The sequence below is a fragment of the Paralichthys olivaceus genome, chromosome 12 (genome assembly GCF_024713975.1).
Source record: "Paralichthys olivaceus isolate ysfri-2021 chromosome 12, ASM2471397v2, whole genome shotgun sequence".
NCBI lineage: Eukaryota > Metazoa > Chordata > Actinopteri > Pleuronectiformes > Paralichthyidae > Paralichthys > Paralichthys olivaceus.
The window spans coordinates 7,775,342-7,801,866 of NC_091104.1; the positions used below are offsets into that span (position 1 = coordinate 7,775,342).

The 26,525-nt window shown below is 40.6% G+C and overlaps 1 protein-coding gene across 2 annotated transcripts in view; it reads left to right on the forward strand.

Moving 5' to 3' along the window:
- slc25a21 (solute carrier family 25 member 21) overlaps positions 1-26,525 on the forward strand; it is an 84,269-nt gene that overhangs the window by 40,480 nt on the left and 17,264 nt on the right. For both annotated transcript variants that reach the window (XM_020098236.2, XM_020098237.2), the window contains one exon: positions 14,983-15,031. In XM_020098236.2, coding sequence (XP_019953795.1) covers positions 14,983-15,031 — 49 coding nt within the window. The remainder of the gene's footprint in view (positions 1-14,982; positions 15,032-26,525) is intronic.

The window sequence follows — 26,525 nt, forward strand, 5'->3', positions numbered from 1 at the left end:
AAGAAACTCTGTGAAGCTCAGAATCAAACACATAATTCCCCCCCTTCATATTTGTTGCCCACAATGTCTTGTTTTATTTCTGACAAAGATTTCTTCGCACGAGCAGTATCCAGTGCTCCTTTAGAATAAATTTAAGGTTACTGCAAATTCTTTCCAAGTGCAGCTGAGTACATCTGTATCTCTCTGATCTCTGCTTCTTTCAGCTACCTGCAACAAATCTCTCACAAAGCCAGAAACCAAAGAACCAGGGCTATAATCTCATGCCATCACAAGACAAAACACAGATTTGCTCCGTTGACTGTGAATCGGAGACTTATGGACTCAAAGAATGTTTGCTTGACCTTTTCTCAGCGTCACCTCGGACACTGAGTCACTTCAGAGAGTCAGTCTGTCTTTCAGTGCCAGTGGAGCAGCTCCCGGGTTTGTCTCTTGAATGACAACAACCAGAGAGCATTGCCTCTCATTTCCAGATTAAGCGACATGTGATCATGTGTACACATCTTGACTTCACTGTCTCAGATTTCAGCACTAATGCCATGTTTGCTCTATATTTTGGATTTCTTTAGTTTAAGTTTTTTTTTTTTTTTTTTTTTTTTTCCCTGCAGTTTATTCCATGCTGCGAATGAAGAACCAGTGTCTCTCTCTCCAGGCCTCTCTGAATCTGTTCCGCCTATCTGTAGATCTATCATTTGTTTGTGTATGACTTTAGAAAGCACAGATAGGCTGTGGGTAAAGCCTGCATTGTGATTAAGGCTGAGTATGGTTTTTACCCTGTGCTTGGTGAGCGACATGGCACAGGGCCATCTGCCAAAACAAAAGCCGTCAGATATGCCCTGTCACACAGTGAGCCATTAAGCCTGCCTGCCTGCGACAATTAATTACTCCATTTCAAATAATGTTGATAAATCCTAGACATAACACAAAGCTGTGCTGCTGATTGCATAATTATTGCATCAAACCATTGCCGTATGTAACATAATCACTGTCTCTCATCAGACCCAAACCACCAGCGTGCATCTGGAGCTGCGTTATACAATGTTTGGAAAAAGACACAGCGAGCTTGCAAACAATATGTGTGAAGCTGCTAGTCTTGTGTCTGAGCTTCACTCGTCCTAGAGTCTTTCTTTGAAGGCTTTTTGTGTTTGAACACGACAAACTTCCTCCCACACCCTACTTTTTCATGTGCTGGAGCATATTTCGACTGTGTTTGAGCAGTGATGGCTGAGTGCATTTACACTTTGGTAATGGCTTCCTGCTTTTAAACTGTCCCGGCTTAAGACGAGAGTGAACCATGCGGGTACTTCCCTTTTGCTGCTGCTGCTACTGCTGCCTTGCAGCTCTTCTCCTTTCCCCCCGCTTCTTGTCCATCACCCAGCATAGTACAGAAAGGGACAGACCACCCTGTCAGCTTATTCACTCTCTCCTCTACTGTATCACTCCTACCATGGATAGTTTGTGGACTGAAAGATCATATCACTCCTCAGGAATGTCCGCTGGTTTTTCAGTCCCTGCATCATTTGCATTTATCTACCTTGCAGCCTTTTTCTCAACCCGCAAAGATTGTGTGTTTGGAGAACGTCCCTACCATGATGCATCCCGAAATGTCAGCCAACAAGGGCTTTCTTCCAGGTGGCACGATGCCTGGGCCCATTGTAGATCTCTACCCAGACTGTATTTTCAAAGTCAAGCTAGATCCTGAGCTCAAGATGCCTTTTTAAAATTTGAATGCCTTTCAGAAGCTTGATGTTACGACTTAAAGATGCTCAACAGTCTCTTAACAGCAAGGGTGATGGTCTTTAGACGAGTCAGTGGCCCTCTTTCTCAATGTCCATCCAGCCTGTTCCAGACAGCAGCGAGCAGTGGGGGGAGCTTCAGCCTGTCCATATAGACAGGGGGTGTTAACAACTAATTAAAGAATTTACTGCCACACTAAAACCTCATTATTGCTGTTCCCTCCCAATTACTGGCTCTATTATCAGCTTTTATGGACTCAGGTAAGCTTCCGGAGAAAGCTATGCTTGTTTTGGTCGAGTGGTCAGCGCCATCACTTTTTAATAAAATTAGTGCAGTGCCTGTTCTAAACATGCCCATTTGGAAAGGGCTGTTTTCTTGGCCTGAGGAAATGCTGGTTGCAGCTTTCTTTGTAAAACTGTAAAAGTGACCTGCAAGACCCTGATGCTGCACCGCCGCTGCTGCACAGAGAACTTTTCATCTGTTTATTCAAAGTTTGGTAAAGCTTGGTAACACCTCGGAGCTCGGCCCTTGGAATGACGTCACACCCGAATAACTCGAGGTTATGGTGTTCCAGTTGCTCAGGAACAATGTTTACATTAGCCAGCTAGCCATTGTTAGTAAAACTAGTTCATAATAATGCATTACGCAGCATTTTACTTATGCTAATGTACGACCACAGATAGTAATTAGACAGTTCTATGTGATCTTCACTTCTATGACAGAAGTGCTAATTAACAGTAAAAACTATAGCTTTCACTACTGTTGATACAAGTCGGTGGTGGTGAGGTTCCTCCAACCTTCTGAGTCGAAATTCATACTTGAGGGAGCGTTCCAGTTGCAGTTTCGGTCAAAGGTTATTAATATTGAATGTATTGAATCACCACATCGCACCAAATTCTGCACTGCACTTCCTCGGGCCCTTAACAATGCACACAAACAGTTCTTGTTCTATATGCAGACAGAGGAAGGAATGAGTGGATAACAGCATTGTTAATGACAGCCATGAAGAGGTTAATTTGCTGTGTCTATTTGTCTTGTTACATTTAATGAAATATGCTCCTGCAGCTGTTTTCCTTCCTCAGACACTGCGCCATGTTTTGTTCCCTCAGGGCTTATCCATCTTTCTCATCGTCTCACCTCCCTGTGTGTTAATCAATCTCCCCTCTCTCCACCGTCCACTAGGTGACAGTAACGACACAGCTCTCCCCTCTGGGGGTTGGGGATGGGATGAGGCTAATCTCTGTTCACACAAGGTGAATTGTCTGAAGACTGGAGGTTATAGGCTCGGTGGGTGTGTCAATCGTTGTGATTATGTTGTGTGGTGACGTGGTGGTGAAGTTAATGATTGTGGTGTCTTAACTGTGGAGAGTCCACTTACTACCCATTCAGTATTCTGCTTCACGTCACTCAGCGGCATCGTATAAAGGCTCACCAAAATGGGCCATTCCTTGTGCTCTGCATAAACTCAAAAAATCATTGTACAACATAGAGACTTGTTAGTTTTGATGGTTTCATAGCTCTGAACTTTTAGCCATGTTACATTAACCCTTTTAGCAGCTCAAATGGGAGCCATACACCAGTTGTTTCCACTTTTTTTTATCAGACATAATCTCACAGGGATGAGAAGCAAGTATTTTACCACCATGCTCCAGACAGATGTGTATGTAACAGATTTAAATGATTATTTCACCATATTCACACTATTAATATGTCGATGTTTAAGTTTGAATTTTGTGTTAAATTTGCTATCATAATATTGTCACTTGAAGTGGCAGCAGTTGGGTATTTTGACCCCTTACAAGGTTGGGAATTTGGACGAGGTGCTCTGTATTCTCAAATGCTAAATTAATCGATGTCCTTTGTGTAACTTAACACAGAAATATAAAACTGCCCCAGCTGTTGTTTTACAAGTTAAGGTTAGTATCACCACTTTAAATTATTAAAGCTCTGTTTCTTAGAAATAAGGTTTTGTTCATCTTTTTTTGTGTAGCTCTACTGCAATGGCTGTGCACTTCAGCCTCTGTTGCCATGGAGAAGCCTAAAACACTGTGTTGTTTCAGTTGTAAACAAAACCCATAAATACACCCAAAATTAACCTAGAAATTCAAAGTATAATCTTTAGTTTCAGCAACTCCTTATTTTCATGACATCATTTTAAGCTCCGATATATGGATGATCCTTACCAAAATGCCTTTCGGGGGTTGTAGTAAACTTTCACAGTTTCATCAACAAAACCTGATAACTTTATGATGCATGTGTGTTTGTGTAGTCGTTGCTGGCTGTATTATCCTCAGGGATTATGAAGTTATATTTTATATTTATGTTAATCTCTTATATCAGTCATTTAAATAGGAGAGTTTCATGCAGAGGTGCCACATGTGTTCTACATGTTAACCATACTTGAGGGGGCTCTTAAGTTTTGATTGGGTCAGGGTCAACTTTTCAGGTGGACAATAAAGTTGTCTAGTTTATTCTATTCAGGTTACATGACATGGTCTATGAGGAAACGCATTTATCTTTGGAACCACTGGAGGCTACTCCCACTTTGCACACAACTTGCAGTAACTCTCTTCTATTGACAATAGTGACAACACATATAAGACAACTTAGTTGAACCAGAATGAGTTTGTAACCACAAAATTATGTGTATCTGCCCACGTACTGACTCTTGTGATGACATGGATGACATTTCCCAACTGCAATATTCGTTTTAATTCATTGCACCATGACCCTTTAGTACTTCTCTTGAACTGCCAGGCTGTTAAGTCACTTATTGCAAAATCGATCAGAGCAGATAAGAGTTTGGTGTTTGTGTTTTTCGTACCTATTTTCATACCGATTTCGTACCTGTAATCTCTCTTCATCGAGAACTCCACTTACTTGGATTTAAAGTGAAATCTCAAAGCTGCACCGACTGCTCTAAGATTTGTGTGGTTGAAATAAAAAAAGAAATAATTGTCATGTTTGTTAGTTATGTTCTCTTAAAGTTAGTCTCAAAACACTGGTGTCAGCAGCATGTTGTGACTTTCAGGCTGCATTTGACCTGTGGGCATGTGTGGAGGTGATGAGATGACTGATGGGATGATTGATGAAATAGTGCAGACAGGTGAGTTTTGGGGAAAGTACACAAAGAGACTGCAGCAAGTGAAATAATTAGGCACTGCAGAGGTGTCTGGTTAAATCCACAATGTACCAGTCTTGGTTATTTTCTTTTTTTTTTTATTTGAACTTAAGAATAAAATGTTTCTCAGCTGCTGATTTAGCAAAAGTTAAGATGGGCCTGTAGAGACAGTTGGACAATTATTTAAGTATGTGACTGCAGAGCAGAAATTGCGAACATTCCTCAAGTGTTAAACTGAGGATTTACAGTAGTTCTTCAATGTCATGTCCAGAGTTAATAGATTTTAGTGTCGTGAATCATAGTAACTGACACAACATTGGAAATTTTACAGAATAATTATTCTTTGTAAAACTAAGATTATGTAAATATTGCAAATTTAAAAAGTGCTATTCTGTATTAAATTCCTCACCACAATTTTATTGCTGGTAGCAAAGATAAGCTTTTGAAACGTTAACAGAAAATGATTCATAATTAAATTTATAAACATAAATTATAATATGACAAAACCACATTTTTGGTTTCTGATCAAATTTTTCTCTGAACTTATGAACAAATATTATTGTGGTAGATCTCATCATGTTGCGCGTGTCTTTGATTTTTGAGTTGCAACTGGATAAAGTATCTTGTGACCCTAAGTTTGGGAACCACTGGTACTGCAACCACTGCATATTGTGCAGATTTCCATCTCTCCGACCATTGTTGTGGGGTTACACAGTTTATTTAGTTGGTGACAGGTGCATGAGTTGGAGACAATTTGTTTAAAGAGCAAACCTCGTGAGAGAAGTCGTGCTGAGATGACACAGAGCACTTCCTCTCAAACATCGGTTACACCAGGTTTTGCATTCATTTTGTACCTTTTCTTCTCCTCCTGTCACTCGCTTCCGTGCTGCTGGTGCAGCTATTTGCATCTGATGGCATGTTAAAAAAAAAAAATGACCACAGGTGTCGAGAAAACAGTGACAGTACTTGAGGAGGGATGCTCAGTCACTGACAGCGCTGCACTATCGGCACGGTCTGCCTGTCAGTCTGTCACTAACTAATCATTAGCCAGCCCAGGCAGCACAGGCCCTGACCCAGTCAACAGCACACACACACACACATATTTAACTTCCATCAATACAGAGTTCATCTGAAGTTTGACAGACAGGGACATACCCGAGCTGTCTCTGTGTATTGCCAGTGGGGAAAAATGCGCTATGACACATGACTTCCAACGATAAATCTAAACTGGTGAAAGCAGCTCTACTAAAAAATCAATACATCAATCACAAATGAGATATGTTGGTACAGTAAGTGGCATTATTCATTTAGATTTGGTTTGATTGTATCACTTAGTAAAAGTATAAAATGAACAAGTGAGATGTTTGATTTTGTTTGGGTGTTGGCCAACTGTTATGAAAGATGGCAAAGGTGTCAGGTAGAGTAAATGTGTGGGCAGTCTGTTTTTTCTCTCCATCTTTTCATTGCGAGCCCGGATCTGTTAACAGGATGTGCTGAGGCTCTGCAGGTTATATGTCCCAATTATTAGGAACAGTTATAATAAACCTGACTGAGATGGTTTTAAGAGTCAAAAAAGGAAAACTAGTCCCAGTTGCATTTGGCTTATGACCAGGATTCTCCAAATCCATCTAAGGGTTATAAACATGTTATAAACATGTTGAGCTAATTAAACTTTGACCACAGGCATGATCCCTCAAACATGAGAGGACCAAAAAAGTCACGTGACAAGTGCAAGTGGGCACAAAATGTAAAGTTTAAATATTTGAGCCCAATTAGATTTTTGATGGATGATCCCGATATTGGGGGGTAAAACCTATCTAGTCGTGTAGTCGGATAAAAGATTGTGTTTGTTTGAATTGTACCACTGGTTTGCCTCAGAATTGTTACACCCAGACAAATGACTGATTAACGTTACTTTAGTTTTGGTGGTGGCTTAAAGCTTGCGTTATTGAAAGTGGAAGTTAGAGGAGATGCTAGCTGGAAAGGCAGCAGCCGCACCTTGTTGCTGACATAGGACCCACAGAGTGCCATGATACTTGCACCTATCATCGGGGGCCCTCAGTTAAAAAATCCCCTGCTGTCATTGGAGATGACCCCGCTTGTTTTTCTAGGCACCCTTTGAGCTTTTTCAAGTGCAGAATTAGGGACTGTTTGGGGAGTTAACTGGGATGCTTCTGCGCGTCCCAAGACAGGAAGCCTGATTGGTGATATATGTGATTAATGGCACTCTCTCACTCACTCCCTCTCTCTCTCTCTCTCTGCTTCTGCTTCCAGATGTTTTGAGCCATAAGGTCTTATAAATATGTAGATTCCTACATAATCAGTTCCTCTATACTTGTGTTTGGTTTAGGAGATGGAGGTAATACGTTCTTTTTTTTCTTCTTTTCCTGCTGGTTTGTTTTTTTTTTGTTTTTTTTTCCTCTACTAATTTGCTGAGAATAAAATGAACCACGGCTGACAGAAGAACAGAGCTGGATTAGAAGCATAAATCACTTTTAGTAATGGTTGTCTCCTTCCACATTAATGACATTACTTTTTTATTAAAAGAATTACAGGCCATTCTTTTACCACAAACCCCTTCTCCCTATGAGGTGATTACACATGTGCTTATGATAGATTGCGTGTGCCATTACTGTATCAAGATGGTTTATACTCCATTTCAATTTTAATGTGATCAGTTTGGAATTGTTTCACCGGCTGTTTGCTTTAAAAACAGCTTTGGCTCCAAGGCAGTATTTCAATACCATAGTGTGCCTCACTTGGTAGTAACTATGGTTTATTGGTCTGACCTAAACCAGCTGACCTCATGTTATTCCGCTACCTTTCTGTTACATTTATATCATCTACTTCCTAGATTTTCCTTGTTTATGCCAACCGCAAGTGTTTGCTAACGAATTCAGTGTGAATTTATGATCACCTGTCACAGTAGGTTTCTATTTTAATAAAGTAACACATTAATGTTCCAGAAAAATATGGTCAGACAAATGTTAATTGTAGGTTGTGAAAGATAAACACAGCTAAAATTAACACGTTCTGGTATAACGTCTGAGGAGAAACAGGTATAACAAGTCTTTGAAAACCAGAAAAAGGAATTAATTCATATTATTCTTGTTAACATACCTTCACCAAGAAGGTTATGTTTTCATCTGTGTATGTTTGTTTCTTAGTTTCTTTGTTAGTAGGATTACACACAAACTATTAAACTGATTTCCTCCAGACTGGGTGGCACATGGGCCAAGAATGTTCTTTCACTTTTCCCATTTTCATCAATTCCAAAAGGAGTAATTGATGGATCTTGATGAAAGAATTCCGGCACATTTAGGGGACCGTGGGCAATCCAAATAAAAATTTTGATCTGGCAGATTTAAATGTGTTTTGACAAGGGAACTGTTGGACCTTGTATCTCAATTGGTTCCAGTGCACAGAGGTATGTGCTCTGCTTAGAGCCAATCTAGTCAGTTTGTTTGTTTGGTTTATTTTGTAACAGGATTATGCAGAAACTACTTAAAAGATTTCTACCAAACTTGGTGAAGGAATGGGGCCTGGGAAGAGTCAATAGAATTTTGGTGCAGATGGGGATAAAGGGCTGGATCCAGCATTTATTTTCACTTTATTTAATTATACTTTATGAAAAATAATTTTGATTATAAGACCACTCTATTTTCCTCTTCAGGTGTAGAATTGTTTGCGCTTGGTGGAGTTCAACTAAAGGCCATTTTAGTTCTATCTCGTTTGTTGTTTATATGGTGTCTCCCTGGAGTTTGCAGTGTCTACGTGCACATCTTTTTATTTATTGCTCTATTCATCACAATCGACATTCTTCATTCTCACACCTCTATCTCTGCTTGAGCATTAAAAAAATCTGAAATTAATCAGCATTTCTAAATCAGAGCGTCTGGCCCGGTTGCTGATGGATATCACTTGGCTTTGTTACTGCAGATGACAAATTGCAGGGGAGCAGCAGCTTGCACGGTTTGTTTAGCATTCCAGATCCGATGTGTTTTGAAAAGTATTAATGGAGGACACGAAGGTATGCAATATCACCTGCAGGTTCAGTCAAGTGCTCCTGTTAAGACCAGAGTGGGCCTGTGAGGTGAAGCTCTGTCATCATGACACTCGTATTCCTCATCTCACGCCTCGAAACCTCAGGACAAGCTATTCTTTCTACTTTGGCTCTCAATGAACCAAGAAATGTTCTTTGGTATCATTTTTCCCAAAATAATTAGCCATATGTTGATATTATATTATGAATCACATAATTTAAAAATATGAAACAAACAGTTTTATGTTTTTATGTTTGTTTGTATTTTTAAACCAAGGATGAAAAGTTCATCTTGTCAATTTTCATAAAAATCTTTCTCTTCCTCACTCTTTCTAGAATTAAATATAACATAACATAAATCAAAATTCTTCATAATTTAATGAGAATGATTAAGAAACCATTATTAACATATTTAGTAAAATGGCTAGTAAGCTACCATTAGAGACTGTAGCATTTAAAGGGTCAAGTAAGCGTGTGAAATTAGCGACTGGTATGTCTCTTATATATTTGTCCATTTAACTTCGGGAGTCTCACTTCCTGTGGCAGTGACCTTCTCCCTGTGGCTGCTGGGAATTACAGTCATTCAGTGTGTCTCAGCATGATGGATGACACCTGCACCCGTTGAGCAATAGCTCCCTGGCGCACTATTGTTTTTCTTTCTCACTTTTGCGTGGGAGCAAACTGTGTACATTCCTGAGCCAAAACCAACTCAGATAATCATCTCATCTGCATGATGCATGATCCTCTTTCTTTGGAGGGCAAGTCGTCAAACGACATGGAATGTCTTGCCAATATGGTGGTGGCATTAGTGGAGCTACCAGTGAGGCTACTTGTTTGGTTCATCCCAGGGACACCTCTGCACTGTTGACACAGAATTACCCTAGACGCCTGTACTGCAAAGCAGGATTTGCGGTTATCGGGGAAACTTCAGGTTTAGCTCAGGAGTTTCAGTCCTACGAAGCTTGTTCACTTCTTATTGGTGTAAATCACCAAGGTAACTTATGCTGAACAGCAAACCTGCTACGGAGCAGGTTAAATTGGAAATAAGAGATCAACCAGTATAAAATCTCTGCCTGCTGACATTTAAATTCCTTTGAAACATGACATCAACTCTCCTTAAAGGGAAAGATACGGAAAGTATAAAACAATTTCCGGATAGTTAAGTCAATCTCCGCTGCTAACATTACCAGTACATCACAATCTCTCCCTGTTTCCAGATGCACCAGGCGCATCCTGTCACCGATGTGCCAAATCCACAAAGTCATGTTTCGTGCATCATGGCGCACAAAAAAAGCCCATATGTTTTTATTGATTAGTAATTACATTTCCACAACAGTGTTTCCTCAGAGTTAGTGCAGACAGCGTGTGTCTGACTAAATCTCATTATCGAGGCTACATCATGTGATCTCTAATCCAAGAGGCTTCCTCAGTTTAGTTCACCAGGTCTTGTTAGTGTAGAACAGATTCATATCTCATGGCTCAGAGTGATTTAGAGAGACGAGAGACAAGGAACAGTTGTGTACCATCATGTTTCAGCTCAGACAGACTAGTTGTTAGAATGACAACAATGAGTTTAATGACATTAGCAACAGTTCATATTATGATAATTGTTGTTGAGAGAGAGACAGAGAGATAAGACATGTAGTAAAAACAAATAAATGTGGAGGCAGAGAGACAGAGAGATAAGACATGTTGTAAAAAGACAGAAAGAAGGGAAAAAGTGCTCAGTGCATGATGGTAGTAGAAAATCAGAACACGATCTCACCGTAACTTTGCAGCTCATTTGGTTCCACTGCACAGTTGGTCCATATGCTGATTCTAGCAGAATATATTTGTGGAAAATAGCAGGTTGACTTCGACAGGGGAAGAGTCAGATCTACCTAACTCAGTAGCATCATCCCCCACTTTGCCCTCACTGTAGCCTGGTAATGCCAGACCAATACACATGGGCATGATTGGTTCAGAATTTCCTATGTATATTTTTCCTTTTTTTTTTTTTTTTTTTTGATAACGTTAGGGAGTAAAAAAGTGTGATACTGTATAACAGCACCATAATAAAACTGGGGCCAGACCATGCTGAGCCTTTACAGGTAGAATAATGGTAAAATCAACTACATACAATGCAGTTCATTTATTGCGTCTAAATTGCGACTTCATCAAAATTGCAGCCATCTTGGTTGTTAACATAATTGCTTCAGCAGTCCTCCCATTGGGTGCTCCTATGTTGAGAGTGAATAAACATGAGCTCTCAGATTGGCCAATTTTCCAGTCTACCCTCTCCATGCTCAGTGACTGTGCATCAGAGGCTATGGAGGGGTGTGAAGTGCTTCTGAGAGCATGTGGGTTCACTACTGCTGTGCTCTACGATTAAACAGTAGTACGTGCTGACAGCTGGAGTAGAAGAGCATGAAGCACTGGGGCACAGTGCAGAGGGAAGCTGCCTCTCACTGGTGTTGTGGAAATGACACATTAGGTGTCTTAAGGCTTTGACGTATGATGGTTCCATGGTGTGTCACCAATCAAACCTGAATCTAAATAAAGAACAATGACACTTTATGTAACAGCAAATAATTCCTGTGCACCTGCAGTAGAAACCAATCACCTCCCAAAAAAATTACTAATTAATTCCTCCTTCAAGCGTTGCCTCATTAGATTAAAATGCATTACATTGACAGGTTGATCTTTTGTGTATCTGTCATCTGTCAGATAATACAACGCCCTCATCTGCAGAAGTTTGTTTTGTGTGATTTGAGTGACAAGGCGGATAACCACATTGTTTCCTCTTGACTCTTACTTTCCCTTCACTGGAAACAAAAATTCACTGTTGCTCTTTCGCATTTTCAACACAGAGAATACTTTTGAGACTGAGAGCTACCAAAAGACATTCAAGGACACAAGTCAACAACTAGTAGCAGGAAACTCAACTTTAGTTTTTGTAACACACTAATTTTATACAACTAACTGAACAATGTCATAAGACAAAGAAAAATCTAGTATGAGCAATGTTTTACATGCAGCATACTGTGCATCAGGTCAGTTTATTACTATGGTCGTAGTTGAGGTTTTTCCTTCCAACTCCTATAGCCTGTAGTCTCATCTGCCATCAGCTGGTCTTAAGGTGTGTCATCTGCAAGGGCGTTAGACAGATGCTCAAACAAACACAACCGAGTTTTGCATTTGTACTTGTCATCACTTAATCCTTCTACAACTGCCATCATGGAGGTCCTACACAACACACATTGATAACTGACTTTAACCTCATATCTAAACAGACTGGTCCACAGGCACTTCACTACTGAAATACTGACAGCCTGAGAACTGAACACACTTAACCATGCCGAACTAATCACTGTATCAGAATTTCAAAGTGGGGGCAAGTCTCCTAATTAGTGAAGAGTGTTAACTAATGTTACCTTTCTAAGCGTTTGGAGACGTATCTCCTTTAGGAGTTCCTGTAATCTGAGGTTTACGATGAGGCCCAAAATCTCTAGTGAATCATTTTAAGTCCAGATGTGCAAACATGCTCTGATCACTTGCAGGTACAAGTAACCCATAAAGTAAAGTTCCTCCTTCTTGGTTATTAACAATGATATTATTTCATCTCTCCAAATGCATGACTTTCACCAACATCAAAATCTGTGTAGTTTAAATTCCGGGTTTCAAAATCTATAATTCAATCATCAAATATTATGTACTATGTCTTAAATATGTTACCTTGGATACAAGACATGTCTATATTATCAACATTCTTTTAATGCTACTTTCGTCAAGCTTTTTTTCAAAGAGGAATGTTTTAGAGGTATGCATCGCTTGTAGGGTGTGTTGTAGTTTGTGTAATTGGCTGGCTGTGAGAAAGACGATGAATATCCATTGTCTCTCCCTGCAAGATAGCATGGCATTTCAAGGGTTATTCTCTACTTGGCTATTTCACCTTGTATTCAGGTGTGGGGAAATGTATATAATTTGATATTCCTTCATATCTGTCATACTTGACATGCAGGTGTCTTAAATTTCAGTTTGATTGTAAAGTCTTGAATCCTGCAGAAACCCTGTGTCTTTTTGTCCCACCTCTCTGTGTATGTATGATAATATATTCTAGATTATTTTAGCCTGTTTTGTCCCTTTCCAGTCTACAACTATGCACACATGCTTTATCCACACAAAGAAAGTATATAGTTATACCCTCTCCAATACTGTGCATGTGAATGTGTTGCTAAACATAACCATACAAATACTTTATGACTGAAAATGCTGTGAAATATCAGCCTTCAGATTCACTTATGAAGATGCTGTTTGAGTCTGTACAGTGTTCTAACATCATCCATATTGTAGCCTGTGGGTCTATGAAAAAAAATGATTCTGCCTTGAAGTCGAATCAAAACAGATCAGGAGAGATTATAAAATCAAACTTACGGGTCAATTGGTTTGCCAGTAAATCCTCATGGAGGAATCCTGCAGGACATGTTTCTCTGCATGTTTATTTTTTGTCTCATCTTTTTTCATTTTGTTTGCCTTCCTTATAAAGTGTTGAAGTACGCTGTTTAAATGGCATTGTAGAAACCCCTCTTTCCACTCGATCACCTGTCGCAGCATGTTCGGTCACTTCCCAGCATTTTTGGTGTTTACACAGGTTGATCAAGCAGAAAGGCAGGTTTGGTTTCATCACGTAATCTGATTACCTGCTGAAAGGTTTGATGCTGCTCATCTTGACTGCTCTCCTACTAATAGCAAAGGTCTGAAAATGATATGTCCATTTCAAGGCTTGTATTTACCTTTTCAGAGCAGTATCATTAACAACCATAGTCAGGTCAACTGAGGCGGAACAGATGGAATCTACTTTGACTCTTGCCTGCTGGTAGCTTGGTTCATTTGTTTTTTTGGTTCTCCCATTCATACATCAAGATACAACTGTGGACAAAGTCATTTTTCTGTGGTATTTCACTTGATAATTACTTCCCTGGAAAAACCCCAGAAGACACACTCTTTTATAGACAATATGTTTAATTGAGCAAATTAGAAAGAGCCCATATAGCACAGCAGCTGTGTACACACACAGAGGAATCTGCAAGGGAAGCCCTCGGAGCACCAGTAAAGGGATGCAGTGAGAATTGTGTATTCAAAAAAAGATCCTGATTGAGTCAGACGGCCTCCGTGCCAGAGCAGTGGCTTTTCAACACAGATGCACATAGTTAGCGTGTGTTTGAAACCTCTGAGTCCCTCACTGATCACCCGGCTGCAATGATTCTCCAGCCGCCGGCACGTTGCTTATGTACTGGGTTTACGTGTATGATAAGGTTGGTGGCTTCAGCTGACATGTCAGCAATTCGCTCACGAGAAGCTTTTGAAACAAGTGGACAATGTTTGCCCTTTCACACCTGGCATTAAAATTCGTCCTGAGTACATCCCATGTGTCCATCGGACATCATAACCTTGCTCTGTGTGCAAATAAACACGTAAGTCATTTGAGTTTGCAAAGAGTAAATTATGTTGTTTGTCCGATGACAATGTTTTTGTGTGTCTATGTCTCGGCGAGAGTGAATGAAAGAGACTGATCAGAGTCAGGAGGGACTGAATGAATCAATGAGCTCCATGCATCTCTGATAGGAAGACAGATTTTACCCATTTGAAATTAAACAAAAGAAATCATCTGTTGGTCAATGGTGATATTGTGGCAGTGGCCAAAGACAAATCCACATATGGACACTGAAAAGCGTTAAAATCAGTTTGATTCATTGTGAAGATATATCTGGTCAGAGGATGATTAGGAGGCTCTTCAATGATGCCCAGGATGCATTTGTGTGTTTACAGAGATTATGGCCACATGCGAGACGAGCGACGGCGGACTGAAACGGTGTTGACAAAACTTCACCCACCCCTTCTTTACAAAACTCAAACTCAACCACTAGTCCCAATTGTCGTAGGCCCCGTGTGGTATCACTATAGCCACTTATTGAGGAGGGTGCATAGCTTTGTCATTATCCCTCAATGCACGAATTCTGTGCAAATAAAAGCTTTTCCATAAAGAATACATACACCTCAGTATATGTGGTTATTAAAGAAACTAATCCTGTGTTTTTATTCCTAGGTTTGGTAGAGATCTGCTTGATGCATCCCCTCGATGTGGTGAAGACGAGGTAAGCCGCACATTCTACCAGAAGACACAAGCATTTTCAAATCTATTGTGAAACTCGTGTACCTAAGGTTTAAGCTACTTACGAGAGCCATTTTAGTTCACATCTGCTATGAATCCTCACGGTGGGTATGTGGGTCTGTGCAGTGAAGTTCCGCACATACCAGGTCTTTTTTCCGCATCTCAACAAGCCTGGCAAGTACTGCACTCATTCTCCACTCAAATCCGCACCGATGCCAATGGCCTTAGACATTTTCTGGAAAATGAAATGCATCATTTACCCATTCATTCCCCACACAATTTTACCGTTAGATGTTTTATGTTTTCAAATGACTGAACATTTTTACCTTATTACTTAATTTAAGAAAAAAGGAGCAGACAATTTTCCAATTTTTTTCGCGCAGCCGGCGGTTTTCCGTGCGGGATGTGGACTTGCAGCGGACTATATCAGATGCCACTCAATGCACTCGCTGTGTTTAATACCTTGTTTTCCGTTAGCATCTCCTGTTATGCAAGTGCGGCAGCAGTCTCGAGCTGCAGAGTGATCAAGAGCCTCACACCACAGTGTCTCAGCCAGCCATAAACAGGTCGTGGGCTTCTACTAAAGCTTTATAGTCTTTCACAGGCCCAGCCAAGACCTCTGGCTTCGTTCTGAGCCCCCCTGCCCCATTCACTACTTGTCAGTAAATTGTACTGCTTTTTCTGTCATTTATGGCAGCAGTTTCTTGGTAAATAAATTGCCCAGTGTGCCTTTTAAAAAAGTGAGATGGTTGCACTTTGAAGGCATTACCACCACCATAACACAGAAGGAAAGGCGGGGATAAAAGCGTATTAGTCGATATCTGATACTTTGAAGGCACACAGCATGATTTATGGTCACGTGTAGCAGCTATGGGGGTTTATTACAGGTTATTACAAGACTTGAGCTCTGCCTGTCCGTCCTCACACAGGGTCAGGGTTAAAAGTGCACCCACTATTTTCTTTGTAATGCTCTTCCTTAAAAAAGTGATAAAAGCTGCTCTAAAACGGGACAGCTTTATCTGTTTGTTTTCTACTTGTGTTGCCATGTGTTTGTGTTGATAGACGTTCTCTTGCTGAGAACGGGTCAGTGTAAAGGGATCTTGTTTGGTCTTGACTCAGAAAAAAATTGTTTGTTTTTTTTACAAAATGCAAAAGCAGAATAGTGTTTCTGTTGATTTTAATTGAATTTTAGATAATGTTGAGAGAAACAGAGGTTTTTATGTACTCTGAATAACAGACGTGCAGGATATGCACAGATACGCATGCATACTGTACATGTATGTTCACACACTTGTTCACACACTTAATGTCCACATGAATTCATAAACCAAGCAAACATACCAGCTAATTGGGACACTGAGGGAGCTGAAATCTATTAGCAGAAACCTTGGAGCCAAGAGTCAGACACAGCCACACTTCCACTGCGTCTCTCTCTTGCTCTCTCTCACTCACTCTCTCTCTCAATGGCATGGCTCTTATTAGGCACCAGCTCCTGCTTTAATGTCCACTGGTCCAAATTGCACAGCAACTGGAGTAAATTTACTTTTTTCCACCAAGTTAGAATCAAAGGGTTTTTTTTTCTCTCTTTCTCTCTCTCCCTTTTCTGTCTGTCTTTCTTTTTATTTAATTGGAAAGTAAACTTGACAAAATGGGTACCTGCCTGGGAGTTGTTGTTACCTATTTTCCAAATTAGGTTTTGTCTGTCTCTGTGGAGAAGGGGGTTGTGATCTGCAGTTTAAGGATAAGCCACACCATACTTTCAATTAAAAAATCTGATGAGATTTTGGTTGTCAAAGGTCACGGTGACCTCACAAATCAAATGTTTCGCCTTGTGGAGGTGATTTCACTGGAACAGCATCAAGGAATCCTTTCACATTGTCACAAACATTCACTTGGAGTCAAGGATTAAATCACTTGATTTTCGTAGCCTTAGGTCAAAGGTCATGGGGCCTCACAAAGAATGTTGGTTTTTCTTGAACATGATATCTTAAGATCAGTTGAGGAAATGTCTTCAGATTTGGTACAAACATTCACTTGGACTCAAAGATGAACTGATTTGATTTTGGTGCCTGGAGGTCAAATGTCAAGGTCACGGTGACCTCACATCCTTGTGAATGTGATATTTTAGAACAGAAATCTGGTAAAATTCACTTGGACTCTGATGATAATTCAGTGGTTAAAGGTCAAGGTCATGTTGACCTCAGAAACATGTCTTTGGCCATGTGATTTCTCCAGACTGCTTGAGGGGATTTCTTCAACTTTTGATCAGGACTTAAAGATAAAGTAATATAAACAAAGATAAACATCTTTCAGTGGTCCAAGGTCAAAAGTCACCGTATGTAAATTAATCTGGTTTTAACAATATTTAATTGGAGTTAAGGATGCCTCAACCACACAGGACTCTACATGTAGGACCTAAAGGTGAAAGTTGTGTCAGATGGTCACAGGGTATATTTTTGCCTTTGTTGTTTCACTTCTACCCCCTGTGGCTGCTCACTGACCAGTCGAGCCATGACCCCCGTTACTCACCATTTCTAACAACTACATCTTTTATCTGAGGGACTCCTGCAGAGCCCACCTTCCATCAGACTGACTTACAACCTCTTTCATCGTTGTGAAGGAGTGAATGTGCATAGGCTTGCATAAGATGTTTATATATCGGTCATTTTGAGATAAACACATGGATGCATTGCATTTAGTTCAGCACCAAGCGGTTAGAACTTTAGTTTAGTGTCTTTGACAAACTGATTTAACAATAATTGGAAAAATTAATTGTTAATCTATGTTGATTACTAAATGTTCTCTACTTATGTTGCTGATTATTTATTTGGCGATAAATTTATTCTACAATTTTATTATAGCTTCTACAAACCTTTGAAATAAACTAAACTGAATAATTACAGATTACAGAACAACTTTTTCTACCCCCTGGACAATGGAAACATTATTAAATACTGTTTGTTCTAATTAAAGTTAAGTTTCCTTGATGCACACACAGTGGGGTGCAGACCAGTGTGAGCCTCATTACAGGTCATAACTGAGATTAAGGTAAAATGGTTATCGTTAAAAAATAAAGTGAAGTATGCTGAGAGAAGATTATTATTTATTTTCATGAACAATTTGGTGTTTAGGACAAAGATTTATCACACAGACAACTTCAATTATGCAACTGTGATAATTCAGTTTCATGTTTTTTCATGCTTTTAATACGTCGATCTAGAAACTGAAACGTTTATCTCATCTTGAGTCTCTCTGGATAATAATCAGCCTAAAATGTAAATGTAGCATACTTCGCACAAAGTAAACAGTTAATTGCCCCTGACCATGACGTCCCCCCACCCCCACCCCTCTTCGTGGTTAGTGGCAGGAATGTCGGGTTGAAGATGGAGGGTGTGGTGTGGGGATGGGGGGCAGTCGTCAGTTTAGCAGAGAGAGACAGTGGGACCGGAGTTACAGCTTTTCATTAACCTGGAAACCACCTAGTTACATGGTTCATGGGCTGGTCTCAGCTCACTTGGAGGTAACAAAGGGTGTCGGGCGGCACTTTCTGCAGGGGGCTGTGTGCTCGGGGCACCCCATCTGACTCTGATCAGGTTCTCCCTCTCATTAGAGAGTTGCACTGAGCCCGCGTTTCCCTTCATGTCGAGATCCTGTTACATAAAGCTCCACCCTATACCCATGCATGCGCAAACATACTCATGCTCATCAGAAAGAAATTTCCCATCACCCCCTTCACTTTCCGCCCATAGAGCGAAACCACGCCTTTCTCATGTCTGCGTCTGCCTGAGCAACCTCTGCTGTCATCATGAGCTTCCTGAAGCTTCCGCAGCATGCACACGATCCGCAGCGTTTGCTATAATGAGCCCAAAGATGTATTTTCTACAATAACACTTGAAATGAGCCACTCCTCCTCCACCTCTCTTCTCCACACACACACGTTCTTCCTCACTGTTTCTTTCTTTCATGTTCTCGCTCAGACAACCACATGTCAAGCAGATTTCTTACTCCTCCCACTGACCATTAACTTGTTTCGCATTCTGTCAAATGTGGTTTGAGTTTTTCAGCAACCATCTTAGTTAGCCCGTTGTTGCATCAGCCACAACTTTTGTTAATACAAACCTTATTATATAACTACGTCATCAACTTCATGTGGAATGCATTGTTTAAACTTCTATCATTACTTCTGAATTTGTAGTTTGTTGAGCGATTATTTAATGTTTTGTTATAAATCCCTGTTGAACATGTGTTATTGTAGATTTGTATTGAATTATGCAATTCTGTAAATTGTGTTGTATGACATGCCTGTCAGAGCCATTGCAAACCACAGAGCCTGCCAGTAGCCTTTTCAAGCCTGATTGGAAAAACCTGGTGCGGGCCCTTGCTCACGGCAATATCTATGGCAACACTACCTCCATTTGGTCACAGCACGCATGAAAGTGTACCCCACTTGGGGGGCTTGAAAGTGATCTTTGATGAGAGCTTTGACAGATGACGTCCAGTCTTTTTGGGAACGTGCGACAGCGGTGAGGATGGCCCAAAGGCTTCACCCCTCCTCTCTCCTGCCTCCAACTCTGTTTGCCCCCAACTGCTTGGTGAACCCCATTGCACTTATGGAGGAATCCCTGACACAACCCTCAAACAGCAGGGCACAAAGCAGCAGCAGCCTGATAGCTGATCTTTTCTTGTAAAGGAGCAGGCAGGTCAGCGGTCGTCAAGCCGGCCCTTAGTCCCCCCGGCGCTGTGAGACTGGAGGGCAGGACTTTACTCACAGTGTAAACTCAAACACATGCCGCATGCAAAGAGGATAACCCAGGCTTATTCTGTGCATCACTTCAGTGCACAAGCATAAGTTGTGTGTCTCATTGTGGTTCAGGCTGGTTGAGTGGCCGGTACTTTAAGCGTTCAAGTTGGTGACAGTCGCATCACTTCATAAACCTGAAATTAAGGTTCACACTTTTATTACCTGAAACCATGATCTTTTCCTAAACTTGTCTGTGCGTTTTAGGTGTCTAACAATACGTTAAACAAAAAAAACTGAATTTGCCAGGTATAGATATTGCAGATTTGAAGCTGTCTATGCATTAAATGTGGGATCCTTCAATCCTTTTGTACCGTGCATATTTTTACTTTTTGCTGTTTAGATATCCATGTACATACTCAACACAAATAAAAATAACAATCAAAGGAGAAAGCAAAGCATAAAAAATAAACATTTAAAAAGTTAGGAATAAAAAGCAATCAGCTTATACATCTTCCCGAACTGCCCATTTTATATTCAATAAAACATAATAAATGTTATAAGAATTGTCCCTGCTCTGTATTCTAAATGATCACAGAAGAAATTGAATACACAGTAGTCTGTATAATATACCATGTAACTGCAACATTCATATTCAATCTTAATTGACAACTAACAAAAACTAAATGCCAAAATTATTAAGTCCAAAACAATGACTATTGACTTTTAATGTTGTGACAGATGTTGTTATAGATATAGTTACACATAAAGAGCAGATGTGCATTTCAGTGTGTATGTTTGTGTCGTACTGGAGCACCTGTAATCATTATCAGTGAAGGGGTTCACATTCCAGTACACTAATTACAGAGTTGAGGCATTGTGTGCTTTGATTTCACTAGACCCTGACTGTGCTGAAACCACAGTGTTCCCCCCCTGCTGCCCCATCTTTTTTCTCTCTTACGCTCAAAACTCACACATGCAGGACATCCTTTATCCCATCACCCAATTTCCAACCTCTTTCAAACAGTTACTTGCAAAGTCACTTTGAGTGTTTTGAAAATGCTGTCACTGTGGCACCACCAGTGGAATAGCAGATGGCCATGCAGCATTAGATGCAGAGATGGCACGGCAACTCTGTGCTCATTAAGAAGTCCTTAAAACTTTTTAAGCATGTGTTTGAATTTTCACCTTGTGCTTTGTTGATGCAGTTTTGGTCATTTGTACTTAAAATGTTGAACAGACACTTAAGGTCTCAGCATGGCCCCTGCACAAAACTGTGTGTGTGTGTTGTGTCCAAACTCTCCACAACAATTAATTTGTACACAGTGTACTCACACATGAAGCCGTCTCGTCTTTGCAGGAGTTTTCTCTCTGGAGGAATGCTGAGAACAAATCTATTACACAAGAAGGTAGCTCTTGAAGTTGATAAATAAAGGAGCAGCCACATGAGACAGCTTGTTTGATTTCTCTTGCCTTGAAAAATATGTTTAAGAAGGTGAAAGATGAAGCAATAGGTTCTGGGGTGCCACAGATCAACAAGCCACCCGTCAACAAGGACCTTTGTGGCAGTCCTCTGACCGCAAACCATAGTAATTCCAACTTTGAGAGCTGTGTGCTAGATTATGTATGTAATTGCAGAGGTTTGCTGCAAAACCAACTCAAGAGTCCTGCAGCAGGCCTTAAACTACCTCCATACAGTCCCTCAATCTTGTCTCCTTTGCATGGTCACTACTTTCAAAGGACTGCATCACTGACTGTATCTCTAATAATTAATGTCCCTCATGTGCGTTTACTGCACTTAAAAATAACTACAGGATCTGGTTTGCATCCAGTTAAAGAGTTTATAGTCTGGACTGGCTTTAAGTCCTTATCCTTAGTTCTTACTCAATAATCCCAGTTGAGATCAGTGTAGCATTTATCTGAAGAAGATGCATATGTCAGGTAAATGATGAAAGGAAAGCTAAATAGGAAAAGAAGACAACTTTAACAGATAACAGTAGTCGTAGCTATTTCCCTTAGATGCACACATGTGCCTTTTATCTTCACATCCAACCGATCAGCCTGCCTTCATGAAACTTTACTCATTTGGTTTCAGTCTAAATAGGTATTCCCACACACCAATATCTTATCAAATTGCAAATGTTTGGATAGAATTAAGAATTAGAAGAGTCGAAAAGAAAAAGCAATAGAAAATAACCTGTGTAAAATATTATTTATTTTTCGTCAGTGTCTACAATAGAGTTCTGTGTGTTGGCCTTTCAAGATAGAGCCCAAACCAGACAGTGGAAAGTAGAAATAGTAACTCTCAGCTTTCTTTCTGGAAGCATTCAGGCCAGTTGTCTTCTATCTCAACTGCACTGTGTTATAGCCAGTGGTTATCTGCTGTCAGGGGAGTCTCCAAAATCCTGCAGCATTTCCTAACATCAAAGTGGCCATTACTGACGCTGGCCTGGACCAGTCCATAACCGGGTAATCCTGACCGAGTTTATATGCAATGCCATCATCATCTGTAATGTTCTCTGTTTTTCTCAATTTTATCCAGCCATGGATTTGCATATTTCTCCTATTTTTAAATTATGAATCAGTCAAGCTCCTGTTTTAATTTGTACTTGAGGAATACTCTTAGGTCTGCAGTACTGCTGTAAAACATTTTTTTACTGTTTTATCATACTATAATTAAAACTACAGCTCTAACATTAGTACCATAATTTCAGTTAACAGCACTTGGCAGAGGTTAAGAGACCCCAGTTTAAACACCCAAGAAATCCTTTTTGCTTTGCAACCACTTTCTGGAAATGTCAGTAAGACTGCTCATTTTTTCCACCTATCTGCTCCACTTAAGCTTAGTGGCTTTCTAAATTTGCCACAGTCCACTCTAACATATAGAGTGATCTATCAGTCAACCCGAAGTATGTAATGTTCAAAACATCTGAGTCTCGGTCTTGGCCTGGACCTGCCCAGTCTGTCCTCGTGCTGTTTTATGCAGCTCTTTTCCTGCGCTTCCACGGTAATGCAGCCTGATCTCAGGTCACAGAGGTCAGAGTATATGAGCAGACATCTGGACCAGAAAACTGGTTCCAACATCACTGTAGGGAATCAGGGGAGTCAGTTTTATCAGTGTGAGAAAGAAGTCTGGCTTAGTGACAGAAGGATGGCGTAGGTCTTTAAACAGTCAGAGTCTCTTTTTCTCCCTTATTTGCACCAAAGCCATGCTCTCTAACCTTGGCTTTCACAGGTCCAGTCGGCTTGTGGTGCTGGTGAAACCCAACCAGGCCTGGGCTAGATCAAGCTTTGGCAGGCTGCCGTGTCACAAGCATCAAAGGTTTATCACTTACCCCCCTTTACTCCCATCTTCAATCTTCTTCTACTTGACTTTATTTTTCTATTCTGCTCTCCAAAGTTCTGTCTTTATTGGCCTCATCTTGGCAGACACGTTTGTCTAAAAAAACGTACAATAAGTACAGACCATGTAGTAACAAGAGCTAGTCAAAGATTGGATTGTATCCCAAATAAATAATCATGTTTCAGTGCTACACTACAAGTAGTTTGACATCAAACTGTCATTCTTATCGTCATGTGCTCTTTTTATTTATCAAGCACTTTTTTCCTCAGTTAGAGTCAGTCAGCACTGTTGTCGACAACAATGAGTGATCAAAACAAGTAGTCATCAGCTCCAAAAGGGGCCCTTTTATTTTTGATGCTTTGACCCTGAAGCACAGTTGGATGACTAAAGTCACAATTGGCCACATTTGCCATGTTGGACCATTTAGTTCGGAAAGTGCTCTTAACCTCGTGTACCAATGCAATGGACTTTTACCATCTTTATGATCCTGCTCATTAAAATTAACTGTGTAGCTGTAAAAAATAGATTTTCCCTTTATGTTGCCTTCTGGATTGTCTTATGCGCTCCAGATCTAACATGAGAAATTCCCTGTTGATTCAGTTCCACTCCTCCTTCTATCTTATTTTGTGCCTTTCCATTTTTTGTCAAAATACTTTGTTCCATGAGGAAAGGCATGTCTAGATCAAGGCTCTCGTAGCAACCAATCCAAATATGCAGAAACACACATAAATTATTCTCACCGTACTTGGAGATATTGCCCAGATTAAAAAACTACAATGTAATATATAGCAAAAGATAATTATCTGTTGTAGATAATCATTACGTATACATAGGTTGTTTATTTATACGTCAATCTGTGTGAACAGCTATAAACATGATTTCATGTCAGCCCATACCAGGCCCTAAATTTAAACTGAGCAAGTCATCAAACTTGCCACACTTTGAATGCCACTGAGGGAATACCCCTCATTTAATCGGGCATATTTTAAGAGATTCCCTAAAAAGCTTGCCCTACCCCTTTTAAAAGTAAGCCCATCAAACCGCTGCCTTTTGATCAACCTCATAACTCCCTGTACCCCTTCCCATAGGCATTTTTTAACACCAACATTAATGAGCCTTACTTCAACATCTCGTCTTCTCTGAGGTGACAGCCTGTCCTGTTGGTCCCCAGTTTGAGCCCATTATCAACGGGGTCTGGGAGCGGACACGGCCTTGCAAGGCCCTCGACCACTGCACTCCTGTCCATAAAAATATAAAAAATGGTGCTGGAGCCAGCTCCACAGCCCTCATTTACCTTTTTGACTACTCTGTGGATGCCTAGAAATTGTACTTTTATAGGCAGAGGGGGTCAGGTGGACGAGGTCTTCAGCATTATTTCCCCCAGAGTGCTTGTCTTGCTCACAGAAGCACCAGCCTGTCCTTGCCTTCACCCTCACCTTGGCAGCTCAGGGGCCTGTAAAGCATAAACACAGGGTTGGGATGTAGGAAGGAGAAAAAAGGGGGACTCTTGATGAACTCACAGATATCATCACCTCAGAGTATACTGTCTTTGGCTGATGATTGAATGAGATGGTCCAAACGGTGTGTTTTAAAGAATCCCCAGGGTTGTCCTTGAGTCTACAGTCTACTGCAGAGTTTACGATCTGCATGACTGACTCCAAGGCCAAGTGAATCTGCTGGAGCCATGCAGGCATTTTCTTTTGCTTTTCTTTGGCCAACCTGTATATCTGTTAATTCACCGAGGCCTTATAGAACTTTTTTCCTGTAGCTACAAAACAGGCATTTAAGCAGTACTGCTTTGAGTCTCATTTTCCACTCTTAGTTGCTGTGAAAAGCAACATTAGCAACTTCCTAGCCAGGGGCTTGACGGTTCCCCTGCTGCCACAAGTTCTTCTCGTCTTCCCTATTATCTCCCACTCCCTGGGCCACGCTGTTTGGTCCCTGGCTTTTATTGCAGGGTAGGAGAGGGCCATGAGGAAATGAGGTGACCTTGGGGTCACAAGTGGAGTCAGGGGGCTGGAACCGGACCACAGTCCTGGCAACCCCACTCTCTCAGGACTGGTTCGGGTTGGGGCAAGCAGAGCAAGGAGACTGGGGACAGGGTCTCTACCATCCTTGACCCGAGCGTCATATGCCTTTAATTAAGTGAGATTTGAATTTGTTTACAAGTCCCCACAGTCTTAAATCTTCCAGATCCTCTTTGTACCCTCTATTCCACCATCCCCTCATACCTGGAGTCCTTCTTTTCTTCTTCTCTTTAATATGGTGTCAGACATCTATTTATTATGCTGTTTTAACTGGTTTTCAGGAATGGGTTACAAGCTATTTGGGAATCCACCAAATAGGATTTGAGGGACACCCCTCTAAGATGTTAATCTGTTATGAAAGGCCGCTCACCCCACTAAACTCCCCCTGCACTGTAGCCCGGGGGCTCTTTATGGCCCCATCAGGCACCCGCATGGACGACTTACTGCTGACCTTGTGACCTGGCAGTTGAAGCCATATGAGGAGGGAATCTTTCTCTTGTCCCATTACCTCCTACTCTCTTTATTTTTGTCTAGATTTTTACCCATATTTCCTTTCTTTGCACAATATTTATAATGTCTTCAAGTTAGCATTTCTTACAATAAAATCATTGTTTTTGTTTTTGTCATTTTTAGTATGATGTGTATTCTATAGAGTTTGGGATCCATGTTTGTAAAATCTCTTAAGATACCCTTTGTGTACCAACACCGTAAGCTCTTTATCTGTAACAGGCACCATTTATATTCTCTCTCATGTGAAAGATTTACACAGAGCATAGCCACTGTTATTAGGGGGGTACTAGCATGTTTGCTAAACCAGAAAGTCCTTCGACTGGCTCCTTCATATTAAAAATTTACACGTAACCGAAGAGCTGTTACAATTGGCTTACTAGCATGTTAGTAGCTGAAGAGCTGGCCACAAAAGAGCCTGGACCTGGGGAGTTGAGTGGCTAATTGGATCGGTTGGGTTAAATAAATGTTTGAGTTCTCCCCTGTGCTTGAGGGGGACCTGGGAGTAGGAGCCTCTCATCTTAGCAAAGGAGGCAAAAATGGAGATGAAAGCAAGAAGGAGAGAAATAACGAGACTCATGAGCTCATTTATGATAAAGATCAGATTTATCGGACCGATTTTTTACTTGGACTATTAAAATCAGCCAATATGAGCATTTCAAAAATAAATACACAGAGTGTTTATCAGTGTTTATGTTTAACATTTTAATAAAAGAATAATTTTTTCGGCATCGCCCCTCAAAATTCCATCTTGGTATGACTCACTGATTTTACAATGTAAATTACACAAATGACAACAATGGAAAAGGAAAACTAAGGAATTTAAATAAATGAGATAAAGGCCTAATATAAAATAAGTTTG